The following is a 14,735-nucleotide window of genomic DNA, read 5'->3' as shown; positions in this document are numbered from 1 at the left end:
AGTCAGAGAGCGCACGTGTTTGTCTGAAAACCAGGATTTAGGAACTCACAGTAGTAAACAGTGAGTGTCTCTGACTGACACCTGAAAAAAACCCACTCTTCCAAGAGCGCGGATGCTGCATGCGGGAGGAGGTGCGCGATTAGGAAGACGAGGAGATCAGAGCGCTGTTGTTGCGTCGAAATCTCGAGCCAGCACAAGTCAGCGGTGTATTGTTGAAAACGGGAGCGTCGGGGCTGCACTCCGCAGAGTTGCTCCGTCCCTTCACTCAGAAAACTTCTCCGCAAACTTTTTTTGTTTGTTGGGATTGTTTGATTTATATGAGAGGAGAGACGCGAGGTCTCCGAAGGTGAAACAGCGAGGGAATGGAGAAGCACAAAGGTAAGAGGAGGATTTGGTTTTCTTTTATTACTTTGTGTCAATGACACGAGCTGCTGACTTCTTGTCCGTGTCCATGTCACCGCTGATGAAGGAGCTTCATGGAAATGAATGCTTTACAACTATTTTGCAAAAGTATTTGACAGTAAATGTTGAAAAGAAATATACCAAAATATGACATTTATAGATTTTGGATGCATTACAGTCTTGTGTATGTTGCCAGATCCGGATAGAAAGGCTTTTGTTTTTATAAAGACATGTATCCCGATAAGTACATTTTAGTTTATATTACCTGTTCACCTGTCTCTAAAATGGTATAATAATTTATAGCCTGCCAAAATAGTGTGTCATGTCAAACTAGTGAGCTGCCTTTGGGCAACAAGTCCTCGGAGTCAGAGTTGAATGCATCCTGTGTCACCAACGAAATGAGGATGTGTGGCTTATCCTATAACCGCCCCGCCATCCAAGTGGGCTCTGTAAAATAGTTTACACTGTGGCCACTGATGAATTCCAATAGCAGCAACATTGTTCCCACAGCATTCCTCAAGTGCCTGCAGTTGTTTGTCCATGAGGGATGAGCGAGGCCATTTAATACTTCCTGATTGACAAAAAACAAAGGGTTTGAATGTAGTCAGTTGAATGATTGGCCAAGGCAGTACACCTCACCTTGCCCGTCTGATCGTGTAAAGAAAACAAGCACATGAGGCCAGTTAGAGGGGAGGTTAGTCATCTTTGGAGCTCAGCAGCATGACATGTGGAACAGCATAAACACAGTATCCCCCTCACCGCCACTGGACCGGGTGAGGCAACTGGGTGGACTCGCTGGACTGAAAACAATGAGCGACTGGTCTAAATGGAATGGGATCACCACAATTTGAAATTCTTGCTGTGGCATTCCTGTTCTCCAGCTGACTGGACAGCCCAGTCTGTTTACTCCCACACTGTGCCAGAGTAAATAGCCATTGTTGCAGTTTCTTCATTCATCGATCCAGCACACGGAGAGCTGAAACAAGAATAACTGATGAGATGACAGACAATAACCTAATCCGCATGTTTGAGTCATTTTCAAGCAAATATTCCAGCTTCTCAAATGTGAAGATGCGAGTTTTATAAGAGTTTTCTCAGTTTTATAAGATTGCAAATTGAATATCTTTGCATATAGGGTATTGTGATGGGGATGTTCCACTAATTTCTGACATTTTATAGAATAAACCATTAGACGACTGCCCGATAATGAGAAGTTGCAGCCCTAATCATGCTCAATATCTCAGCGTACAGTGGTTTTGACAAATGGTCGGGAGGAGTTGTGCATCTTTTGATTGTTGAAACTAGTTTGTTGCAATGGATAGCCTACGCGGTATGATGCAATATTGTAAAGTGGTTTTCAAAGGTGTGCATTGCAGCATTAATTGTATCTGATCAACTGGTTCGGGTTTGAATACCTAGAGAATGGTTCCACCTTCTGTTGTTCCAGTTGAAGACAGGAGCTCCAGTTATGAACCAAAGACAAGTAGATCTGAGTAAAGATAATGTAATTCAAAGGAGAGATGGAGATCTGAGGGCAGGTGGAGCGATGCAGGGCAATGATCCTCCACCTGGTAGAATGTGCCGGTGTGTGTGTGTGTGTGTGTGTGGCTGAAATGAAGACTGGAGTGTACTCTTTCGGCAGCTGTATGCAGCAGCACCGGGACACTGAATTAGATACTAACAAGCCACAGGCAGTGGAGGAGGTACAGTGAAGGGAAACCTGGGGAAAGTCAGGGGGCTGTCAATGACAAGGAGAGGCATTGTTTCGTGTTCTGGATCTGCTCCATTTGACTCAAACCTGACTCACGCAGGTTTCATTCGAGAGGAGCGACTTTCCAGCAGCTCACGTCGCTGATTCTCACACCTTCTGCCAGAGATGAGGATCAGATTAGTGAAAGCACCTGGAGCTGTGTTTGCTTTGAGAGTCCTTTGGGCTGTGATGTTTGAGAACCGTTGGTGCAGCGGAGGACGGACTTCAGTAGCTCAGCAGACAGATGAGCATTTTTTTGTATGCAATTCATGGCTCATTGGTTGCTTTCACCATTTTCAGAACAACAGCCTAAATAACATACAAGTACACATACAGAAATAAAAGAAAGTGTAACTTTCCTAAATACTCCGATGAAGGAAATGGGCATGTTTTTGTTTTGTTTTACAAGATCCTCTCCAATATTTGTCATCTTAATATCCTTGTCAGTCAGTGCCTTCCTCCTCGTGCCCTTGCTTGTTTTGCTTTCCGTGTTGTTATGGATCCCACCAGTGTCTGGGTGAATCCGCTGTGCCGGCTGCAGGCTCTTTTTTCCAGCTGGGTTTCACCCAGAAAAGCAGTGATGGGGGTTTGTGATGATGGCTCCCTTTCTCGCCTCCAGCGTCGGCCGTCTCCTTCCAACAATAATCTGATTCTGTGATCACCGCCAAAAATAAAATGCAAGACAAACGGAGGCAGACTGACAGATGTATCGATGGACTTTTTTGATGTGGATTGTTTCGCTTGACACACACGCATCTTATTAAAAAACTGAATCTGTAGGCCTGTTGATTTGTCTTGGCAGGAAGATTAGGACTGATTCAGACTATTTGTACTAAATAATGTAAAATTAGATTTCAACCAATTGCACCACCATTTGTATGGTTATGTTTTTTTCAGCAGTACATGTTTGTGTGCACAGTATTATTTGATGTAGTGTCAAAAACAAAAAAAACACTTGATCCTGAGTCATTTTCACTTTTGTTAACATGTGTATCCCAGTGCTGGCAATAGTTCCACAGCTGCTGGTGTTTTATTTGGCCTATGTCTGTGAACGGCAGGATCCTGTCAATCAAAATGACTCTCAGTCAAAATAAGTTGTGCAGTTTGGGTGATATCAGTTGAGAGTTAGAGTTTAGAAGGCGCTTTACAGTACAGCATAACAATGTGACAGAGTCCGTGGGTTTGACCTCCCGTGAGCTCAGCAGAGGCGGGCTGAGATGAAGACCATCAGCGCTGGCATGGGGTCTCCCGCTTCACTTGTGTGTGTGTGTGTCATGGGCTGTACTTGCCAACGGGGAGTGAGTGGAGTGCAGGTAATTCAGGAAGCTGGGGCCATAAAAAATGATGAAAGAAAGACGGTCTTCCTGATATGTGGCAGTGCAGCGCTCCGGGTGAGTTTTGGCCCTCTGGGTCTCGCTCCTGTTCATTTACAACACATCAAACATGGCTTTGTTTATTGGATACAGGAGCTCTGGATAAGACATGTATTGTGTGTGGGGTTTTTTTTTTTTTTTTTCTCTCACCAGGTACTCTTTTGAAGGAAACGGTACTCTCTTGTAATCACACACACATGCACGCTCACTAGCTGTTACTCTCCCTGCAGCCCTCCTGGCCACTTATCTGTGGGATAATAACCAAGCAGAGAAGCTTTTATGTGGGTGACTCCGAGGCGGCATTGCTCGTTAGTTTTTATTTGTCAGCAGCTGCTTCTCGTCTGTCGCTTTCTTTCTCATCAAGGCAAGACTGCGGAGCCTTGTAAAGCTTTTCCTCACGTGTGAATCTGCATGGTATATACATACATACACCCCCCGCCCCACACACACACACACACACACACACACACGCCTCTGAATATCTAGAGGACGAAGCCTTTGACTGGGGTCCTGTGGAGCGAGGGGACGTATACGGAGAGAGGAAGATTTAAGGAGGGATGTAGGCAGGGAGCTGCATTAAGAGGAGGAGGTGGAACCACACTGAGCCTCTACTGCACCGTGGCCCGAGGCTGACACGAGTTTTCATCTCTGCGATGAGAAACACCAACGGGAGAGAGAAAGAGTCATGGAGTTGTGTGTTTTGGAACAGCTAGTCTGGAGTCACAATATTATCTGTTCCTGGCAAAGTAGATCGCTAACATACGTTGAGTTTTCGGCGTGTTGTACTGCACAGATCAGTAATGCAGTTTGGATATTGACTTGATTTGGATGTAAAAGTATCTTATTTGCCTGGCTCCCATCAAGAAACCTGTTTCATATTTAATCGTGCCGTAGCTGCATGCCACAAGCGTATTTTTGCATCTGCCAAAAGAAAGAAAGAAAGGTTTTTTTTTTAAAACAGTAGACACAGGATGTACTAAGAGTTAATTCTGAGACTGATGGTTTCAATTTCACCAAACGTACAGCAACTGATTCCGCTGACTTCCTCTTCTCTGGTGGAACGAGCTGCTGCGGCGTTACAACCGGTGGATTCTGCCGACTCGTTGGCCATGACAAAACCACCGCTGGACAACTTCAAGCTCCTCCTACATCACATGTTTTCCCACAGTGTAAAAAAACCCCCACTTCCTGTCACTAGTAGATGACCTCCTTTCTGACCTTTCTTTCATTTCTTTCCGTGTACATGCTGTATGCGGATAACAATATTTGCTAACTCTCATTATAGGTGAGGTTTCAAATCAAACCTTTTATGTGAAAACTCAGGGCAATGTTGACTTAATGCTGTGAGAAAAGGACTTCTGTGCTTTTACCTGAAATGTTTCCTGTACCATGTTGCTTCAATATATTCTCTCTCGTGCCACTTTGTCCTCTTCTTTCTTTCCAAAGTTCCTTCGGTGCTGCTATCAGACACAGGCAGCCCCTTCTATGAGGTCATCAAGCTGACACCCCGCTTTTTTTAAAATTCAGGTTTCTACGGCAATAACACCAAAACACAGCTTGGATTAATCCAGCTGTGTCCACGTATGTCACTGCCTCACAGCTGAACCCAGTGTGTTGCATGGAGACAGACCAGCCTCTGTCGATAGCGATCAAATCGGTGTTTTGTCCTCTTTTTGGGTCTTGCCATCAGCCAATTATCTGCCGCACTCAGCAGAGCCAGGCCTGGCTGGAACAAACCAATCATACGTGGCTCCTTCTCTCTGTTGTATTGCATTGAAACTGACCCGACGGCCATTCGGGTCCTTGGAAGTTTGGTGCGTAAGAGTCAAATGATAAGAAACAAATCAGCTGCACTTCAGTCAGTTTCTTTCCTGTCTGCTGAAGCAGAAACAGCTTATCTGTTGGCGTATAAACGTTTTAATGTCAGTGTTTGGCCACTGGTTGCAATTCTCCTTCTTTCCATCACTTCCCTTTTCGGTCATTGTTAGCCACAAAATGACACTAGATAGACTGGGTGCTGGGTGTCATTTGATGTAACTTTGGTGTACTGCATCTACCAATCATTGGTTTCTTTGAACATGGAATTATGTAAGTGTATTTTCTACCAAACAAGACAATGTTTGTCTTCATTTTTTGATGTCGCTGTTGGGTTATTTATTGACCTTACCTTAAATAAAATATGATATAATCACGAGTCACGACCTGTTATAATCTACTCTAGTTTTTTCTTTCATTTCGATGGCACTATTTGTTACTGATTGTTGTTTTTTGAACTAGCAGTAAATATGTACCAGCTTTATGGTAAAACTTGAGCTTTTTATGTCTGACACTGTGTCAAAATAACCGTATTTTAATTTGGTCAACAACCCAAACGTATTCAAAAATATTGTTGAGTGTAAAAGTAAACACTGTAGTGATTTGTAGGTTGTATGTTGCCAATGCAAGGTCAGCATCGTTTTCAGATTAATAATATCATTTTTAAATCGTGTGCCCTCATACAACATAACATTTGCTGCATTAGCTGTGAGACAAACATTGATACATTGTAAGAAGGAGTTGTTTTATCATTAATGAAAGGCATAAACATGCATGAAAACAGCACGAATATTGCATCAGTAAAAAAAAAAGGATATTTCCTGGAGCATGAATTTATATGCCGGAGTTGTTTTGAAAGTAAGACAGATGGAGGAAGATGATGTAAAGATGAGTGAAAACATGGAAATTGAGCCAATTCGATTTTTGAAATGAGAAAAACAGATAAAAGGTAGAAGTACACACCAGTTACAGATTTGTGTGTCTTTTTGCCTTTTAAAGGACTTGGACGACATCTTATGGGTTTTGTGAACATGCTGCTGATTGATTCTCACTGTGATGTCACAAGTCACAAGTTCAAAGCTCAACTGAGCACAAGAGAAAGAACCCGACTCTTTTTAGGGCTGAAGTGCCATTCCAAACACTCATTATCATTCAGTGTACTTTAGGTACTTCTTGCTGTTGTGACGGAAAGCTAATTACATTCTTGTCAGATTATATTCGCCCAGCATGTTTTCCCACTGACCAAGTAGTAGAAGTATATCAGCAAACCCCATTTAAACTGGAAGAAGTCTGATTGAAATGAAAGGCCATGCCTGCCTCGTTCATTTAATGAAATGAAGATGTGGCCCGTCAGTGTTGATGCTGGACCTCAAGCCCCTCAGAATACGAAGTGCTGCCAGGATCCTGAGAAGACCCTCTTGTTGCAGAAGACATGTTTAAATTGAACAAGGAGAATGGTGGTACAGACCCGAGTTCATTCCCCTCTTCTTTGAATGAAAAGCCTTTATTGAGAAATAATTTTGACATGGACTTTGTGAATGCACATTATTGACCTGCTTCTTCCCCGGAGTATTTGTGCTTTCTCGCCTCACAGGTTCCTGTGTATCTGGACCAGGTGTTGCCTCCTGTCGTGGTTGTGTCATACATTGAATGTGCTGTAATTACATTGAATGTGCTGTAATTCACTATCCTGTTCTACACATGACATCATTGCACGTCTGTCCATCCTGGGAGAGGGATCCCTCCTCTATTGCTCTCCCACAGGTTTCTTCCTCTTTCCTCCCCGTTAAAGGGGTTTTTTGGGGAGTTTTTCCTGTTCTGATGTGAGGGTTCCAGGACAAGAGGATGTCACGTGTACATATTGTAAAGCCCTCTGAGGCTAATTTGTAATTTGTGATTTTGGGCGATACAAAAATGAATTGAATTGAATTGAATTGAATGCAGTCTATTTCCTGTTTATTTCATTTGCGGACCAAATTTGGGGCTTGTTTCAGTAGGTTTTGGTTCTTGGTGAGACCATGTTGTCATCTCCTTGACAGACAGGAGGTTAGCAGCTGCGCTTGAAGATGGCTAAAGATTAAAAAAGAAGTATCATTGGCAGTCCAGATGCACAGATAAAAGCACAGACCGACATGCATGCAAAGACATTGTGTTTGTTATTTTTGGTCGAACAAAAAAGATTTCCGCCGAATTGAAAGAATGATCCTTTTGTTTCATTGACCACAGTCGGGGTCAGACAACGTAAACAGATGGAGGCCAGCACTGATAAAAGGCTTCAGGAGATCACAACTAATATTGCAGGAAATATTTGTGATGTGTCTTTGATCGGATCTTTTTGCCTTTATAATGTTGTAGTATCATGGTGGATTCCACTAAAACCTCAGCCAGTGTGTCATTGTTTTACATACAAAAGAACAGCGACAGTCCAACAGTTCCTTTTCAGTTTGATACTTCTGTCTTCCTATAATCAGGCATTACGCATACACCTTACTGATCTGCCAATTTATTCGTGCACTATATCAAACACACAATGAGTAGATACCTTTGTGTGAGAGAATTCAAACAAAAACCTTTCTGGTAGCAAAGTAGGAAGTACAACCTCAGGCATGAGGAAGAGAAATTCCCCTAATGCTTGATGTTGTAATTTCTCAAATCAATTGACTCAAACTTTATGACGTTAAGTGTTCTCGTTATTACATTCGTACCTGCCTTTTTACTTTGTTTAGTTGCATCCCAGACATATATTTATTGAAATGAAAACACTGTAGCACTTTTGGCTGGCTGATGGTGTCTCAGATTCCTTTTGGCCATTCTACAGAAGTGAATCGTTTATGCTGCGGTCGCTCACTGGATGTTCAGTGGGCGTCTGGCCAGCCCGTAGCCCACAGAGACTGCCTGCTACAGACCTCCCTGTCCTGTCAGCTGACTCTGTTTCCCAGGGTCCTCCAATCCAAAAGGCCATCAGAGTCAATCTCTGCAAACACACATTGAGGAGAAGCTGGAAAAATGTTGAGATTCACACTGTGCAGGCAGACATCAGCAGCTAAACAATTACTGGAAATGTAATGAAAGCTTTTGATCATTATAGTAACATATAACTTTGATTACTTTACATGCCCATATGTGTGTGTGTGTGTGTGTGTGTGTGTGTGTGAGTGATGTTTTCCATGGTGCAGGTCCTCCTAACACGGGGCCTCTCAGCAGACGTTGCCTCAGCTTGAGCAGGAGTCATTAAAAACAGCCCAGCTTGCTGTAGCTTTGGGAAAGCCTCTCGTCATCGCACAGCGTACCGGGTTCTGACACCTTATTTTGCAGAAATTCACCCAGCTTTGGTCCTTAGATGTGTGGGAGTGTAGGAAGGAGGGGAGAGGGCATGAATGCACTTCCCCCCGCAAGGCCCGGTTAGTGATCTGTATGAGCCGGAAGGAGCCTCTAAAATAGAGTAGCTGACTGTTTTAAAAGAGTTCAAATGAGAAGTTTACTCTCTTTATAATAGTCGTGAGATTTGTGCTATTTGTGATTATGATAATTTCATTTATATGGAGTAGAGTTCATGAGTAGAGCCCGATGTTGTTGACATATTGGCAGTTTTGTTTTTAGTTTTAACTTCAGTTTTAGTTGCAGCTGTTTGATTGTCATGGGTACAAATACTCATGTCCTGACTTACTAGTTATGTGTCCAGTTATGTCCAAAATAGCTGTATAGAGACGGAGTAAGGCGAATCGTGCCTTCGCCATAGCAGGATTCATAATTTAGCATCCTGGATGCTACTGTGAGACAGAGTTTAGATTTTATGCTTGAGTTTTTAAGTTTAGTTCATAAGTGAATTAGACAAATTATGGGATTTATAAATATTTAGCCAAATACAGCAGCCTACTATCATCCACTGCTGATCGAAGGAAACTTTGGACATTCCAGTCTCTAAGAACAGTATGGCATCCCCTTTGATATTAGCCCCACCTTATCCTTTAATAAAGTCTCCCTTCTTTATCCCCTTTCTGTCTCTTATTTTGGTGAAGTGCTCACACTGAGACCCACTGTAGCATGGGGTCTATTCATGAGGCCAAGAGACAGTGAAGGGAAGCACAAAGAGCTCCCCACACCGTGGAGAGGGCTGTGAGCTCAGCGATGACCCCTGAAGGATGTGTGTGGGCTGCACCCAGACACAGAGGCCCTGCCGACTCCAGGCCCAGACTCCTCCCTCCTCTGGACTTGACCTTTCACTAAACCCATGCAACTACCAAAACAAGCTCAAACAGACTTGTAGCTGACAATAGCAACTGGATGAGAGTAATGACCCAATGACATAAAGTCTGAATGGTTATCGACACGTTGCCAGCTCAAACCCTCTGAAGAGCTCTCCCATGTTAAATGTTGGCCTAGCTTAAGGCCCAGCAGTGAGAATGGAATAACTAACAAACTTGCAGCTGAATTCAATGTTACGAGACAAGTCATTGAGTTTAACTCCCTGTTCTCCATGAATTAAAGTGTAGTATGCTGCCTGGAGACGTCCCAGGATTTATATTGCTCTCAGCTCCTCTCTTTCTTGCCGATGGGAACTGCCACAGTTCTGGTCCAAAGCCATTGTTTTAATACTCCTAAATATTACCCCGCCAAGAAATGTGTAACACTCTTGAGCGAGTGATTTTATTTTTGATGTACCTCTGAGACCGTCTTGTCTGTCTGTGCTTGCAGTGCTGGACCAGCTCCTGATGGAGCTCCACCGATTCCTGCTCATCCTGGACAAGGAGACCCTGAGTGGGAACGCCACCATCCAGAAGGGCTTGCTCTCTGATCTCCTCCAGTCCTACAGAGCATCCAATGGTATGAAGGAAATACTGTAGTAGATATGCAGTACTTACACTAGCACAACAGCATTGAGACTAATAGGCTCACTGGCTTAGTTTTGTAAAGTATCGGTCAGTAAACTATGAGGAGTGCATACCTGTAGATCATGTATGTCTAAGAGTTACTGTGGACTTCCAGCTCCAAGAAATATGAGATGGCACTATTCTATGAATTAAGGCAGGCACATTGAAAAGGTCAACCACAGCATGTTAGACTTGGGACATAGTGGTGTCAACTTGAAGGATATTTCCATGAGAGCCATTGCTGAAAATAAATAGTTTAGGAGTCTGAAACATTTCCTCAGTGTTCCTGATTTATATTTCTTCATGGTGCGGTATTTGTGATGACACGACAGTTACATTGGTTGAGGTCCAACCACAAATCTTTAAACATGGATCATTCAAAAGCTTTTGACAAGCAGTTAGTCTGCCTTCATGCAAAGTACCTTACATAACATGTGGTCAAGCCCTGCTTTTCCCACAATGCAATGAGGTTAGATTGTCATCTATCAAGCAACCCAGTCTGGTATTATTTTAGACTCTCAGTAACCACCATGTAACAATTATGATCTTGCATGCTTTCATTAACAAATACATTTGGGGTCTTTTATCCCATTTTGGTGGCTGCTAACCACACTGTGGTGGCTGAATTCAATATTTTTTGCCTGCTTTTCTACTTCCCTCGCAAAATAATCAGATTGACGTTTTTTATGCTGTGGATATTTCAGTTTTGTCCTTACAAGCCAGATATCATCAAAGTGCCTGTTGCTTCATCGGGAAATGATGCATGGCCCGTTAACGTATCCTGTCAAACAGCGAAAGACAAGTTTGCTGTTCTTGCTCACTGGGTCTGACACTCAATATGAAGATATGGTGACTGCTGTTGTGCTGCTGTGATTTATGGTACAATTCACAACTGTGAGCCAGTGTTACACTGAGCCTCAGCCGAGCCTCAGCCCCAATGTGTGTGATTCATTGGGAATAATGAATGACTCTGCTCAGTCAGAAGTCTGAGCTTTTGTGTGATACTTAAGCTATGAAAACATCAGACTGTAAAAATCCTTGTTTTAAGCTCATCTTTCTAACAGTATACTTGGAACTTTTGACCCAATTATGTTACATTCGCTGTCACTTTTGGATTGGAAAAGTTAGCATGAGCTTTGCTACTCCTTCCCTGTCTTTCTCTGCCTCTCACACACTGACACACGCAACCGTTCACCAACACACACACACACACACACCAGCAGGCATGCTTTTCCATGTTCAGGTCCTGGACTCGTCTCTCCGTACTTCCTCTCCTGGCTCCAAGCTGTATCATTTTTCCGAAGCTGCATTTATCCTCTGGGGACGCACACTTCCTTTGAGCACCAGCTTATAAATAGCATTTCAACTCTGTTCCCCGAAAATCTGTTTTCACTGTGCAGGCAAAACAGAGTTTCAATCTGCTGTTGTTTGGTTTCACCGAGCGATATATCGATTTCAAAGGAGAAAGCTTCTCTGGAGGATCACCCAAGGTTCGAGTTTTGTTTGATTTTCTCTCAGGGTATATTCTTAGTCAGCTGAAATATTTAATACAATGAAACAACCTTCCTCAAAACTTTGCTGCAACTCCGGAACAAATTCCCATCACAGGTTACAGTGGCCAGCTGGAGCCTTCTACCCCGAAACCACAGGGTTTATTGTCTGAGAAAAGACATTCATTCAAACTGTTTATGTGGCAATGTCATGGCGACGTTTTCGCCAGCTTGTAATTACTCCACCATGCTAAGACCGACGTCAAACACAACACAGTGCTTTTCTCACTGAGCTGACTTCAGCATTGGTGTGTATGACATGAGGTTTCATCATCTCCGCTTATTGCCTAAAATGATACCGTTGCTCACACTGACTGGTAAATATTTACGTTTTAGTGCGAGGAGACGTCAGGTCAGTCTCAAGCGACAGCCCTAATTAATTGTCCGGCGTTTAACTGCTCACCGTGTGAAGCGCTTCCGAATCACTGTTTTTTTGTTCTCCTCACAGGAAACCATATTCAGTTTGAATATTTTCTTATTTTCACTTTAATCAAACACTACTCTTTCTGGCTTTCTGACTTTTTATGCTCGTATCACCACAAACTGAAAAGAAACTGTTGTCCCAATCTTTGTTTGTGAAGATGAATTCCATGCAGAAACTGAGTGGAAGTATGATTTCAAACGAAACCCCAACCATACTTTTGCTTATAATGTCTGAGCACATGGACCAAGTTCAGGAGCTCCATCGTATGTTTATCTTCAAAGATAGTGACACAGTGCCCTATCTGTGCAGGCAGGGACTTTTCTGACTAATGTTCGATGAATGCCAGCCAGAGTGGGTGTCAATAATGGGCCCGTCTGTCCACACAATAGGCCACTTGTTTGGGTCAAGTTCCCCCTTTTTATCCTGGACGTTTGACAAACATGATGAAAGATTGTTTGGACTAAGGTGGAGTCAGATGTTTCTCATCAGAGCAACAGGACATGTGCACGCTCTTCATATGATTACATACAGTTGAATAACTTGTGTACAGTATATGAAGAGGTCTTCATTCTACTGAAGTGTAGAACAACTTTCAACAAAGAAATTAAGCGTCCGATTTTTTAAAAATCTTAATTCAACGAAAATTGTCTGAATAACATTAGTTTCATTACATTTACAGTGTAGAATAACGGTGCATGGGTTGCTTTGGATAGTTCCATTCATCTTTTACACATCCACCTTTTTCCTTTTATTATCACAATCAAATGCAGAACATTTGCCTGAATACTGTAATTGTTTATGCAAAGCATGCATGCATCACTGTGGGACACAGTGTTTTGTCGAGCTGTATTCAAATGGCTTCTTCTAGTTTCTTCAGCGTAACACAATGTTAGTGTTTGTGGTAGCTACCCACAAAGTCAAACTGCAGAAGCGTTCTGATGTCAACCGTTAACCACCCTCTGTTGTCTCTGTGCAGGTGCTGATGAAGAGTATATCTACATGAACAAAGTCAGTGTTGCCGGTAAGGACAAAGGCTGCAAAGGTGTGAGTTTCAAAACATCTCACACCTGTGAGAAGTGGTACTGATACTTGATACGTGATGACTTTTTTTCTGAAAAGTTGCTGAACTATAATCTATTAAGAAAAGGATTTTACGTTTACTTTTGAAAACAAGGGATAATGTGATAATACAGCGTTTTTAGCAATGCCTCTGTGGAGGATAATGTCAGTCGCATCACCACTTTGGTCCAGACTGTAATATGATAACAACTGCTGGATGGATTGCCACGAAATTTAGTACAGATTCAATGGTGCAGACATGTTGCATGGTGCAACTTGTGAAACCAGCAGGTCAAAATTACAATTTGTCCAATACTTTGTCCCAGACACTGATGACTAAATATCAGCATGTTAGCGTCATCTCTGTGAGGCGCATGCTGCTGTTGCATGCTGATATTAGCATTTAGCTCAAAGAACAGCCTCACAGAGCCACTGGCATGGCTGTAGACTCATAGTAACGTTAGAAGACGTTATTACAAAGTTATTTTTAACTTTAGCTGTAGGTCAAGGCCATATTTCCGAATTAGTCATATCCTCAATATGATGCACTATACTGTGATATTTTTGAGGTTGTCTAAGTCGCTCAAACACCAGTGCATGTTTGTCATGTCATTGCATCTTATACTCCTTCATTTGACATGATTCAAGTGAATAGCAGATATGAGAACAAGCTGCCGCAAGCAGCAGCCCCCCTCAGCTCCCCTCCCCTCACCATTTCCTGTCTGTTTCTGCGTAGCTCTTCGCCATCTGAGACTGACCTGTTTTGTTTGGACAGTGTTGAAGAATGTGGTTTCAGCGAGCACTAGACTTAACACACATATTTTCAGCAGCGACGCTAGCAAAGCCGCAAGTTTTCTTTCACAGAGACTGAAGGAAAGCGGGGGCCGAGATAGCTATGTGGGGGCTTTTTAATCATTGATCCTGTGGCAAACCGGAACTGTCTTTTTCAGTTGAAGTGCAAGACAAAGACGTCACAGTAACACCTTGTTTATCAAAAAAGCGAAATAAATCTTGCTTGTGCTGAGCAACGAAGGCACAAACTCATCAGGTCGAAACCGCTTAAGGATGTTCTGTAGAATCTGACATTGTGAGAACGGTTGCGAACCACAAGTACATTTAACGCTGGTCATTGTCAATGGAATGGCAAATCCAATGAGAACCATAATTCTTAAATGTCTTATGCAAACACTGTCCTTAATAGTGTTGCGGTGTGTGTTTTGCACAGTAGGGTTGTTGCGACCATACAAATGCTCCCCATTGATTTGGGTTGTGCGGTTACTGTAATTTGACAATGAAGGGGTTCTCAATCTGGACATCTGGAAATAGTGTTGAATCAAAAATGAACAGAATTCTGTTGTTTCGCTAATATATGGTTATACTTTGTTGACCCAGATGACAGATCAGATGCCCTGGTCAATGGAAAAGCAGCAAAATATGTATCCGTTCCACAGAAGAGCCTCCCCAACCTGCCACCCCCCAGAGCAGTAAGTG

The 14,735-nt window shown here is 42.8% G+C and overlaps 1 protein-coding gene across 1 annotated transcript in view; it reads left to right on the top strand.

Moving 5' to 3' along the window:
- Positions 1 to 210: 210 nt before the first annotated feature.
- afap1l2 (actin filament associated protein 1-like 2) overlaps positions 211 to 14,735 on the top strand; it is a 29,791-nt gene continuing 15,266 nt past the window's right edge. The window contains exons 1-4 of the mRNA XM_079293162.1: positions 211 to 378; positions 10,036 to 10,164; positions 13,162 to 13,206; positions 14,637 to 14,728. Coding sequence (XP_079149288.1) covers positions 363 to 378; positions 10,036 to 10,164; positions 13,162 to 13,206; positions 14,637 to 14,728 — 282 coding nt within the window. The 5' untranslated portion in view covers positions 211 to 362. The remainder of the gene's footprint in view (positions 379 to 10,035; positions 10,165 to 13,161; positions 13,207 to 14,636; positions 14,729 to 14,735) is intronic.

This window comes from Melanostigma gelatinosum (assembly GCF_949748355.1).
Source record: "Melanostigma gelatinosum genome assembly, chromosome: 21".
Lineage (NCBI taxonomy): Eukaryota > Metazoa > Chordata > Actinopteri > Perciformes > Zoarcidae > Melanostigma > Melanostigma gelatinosum.
This window is presented reverse-complemented; position numbering and strand designations above follow the sequence as displayed.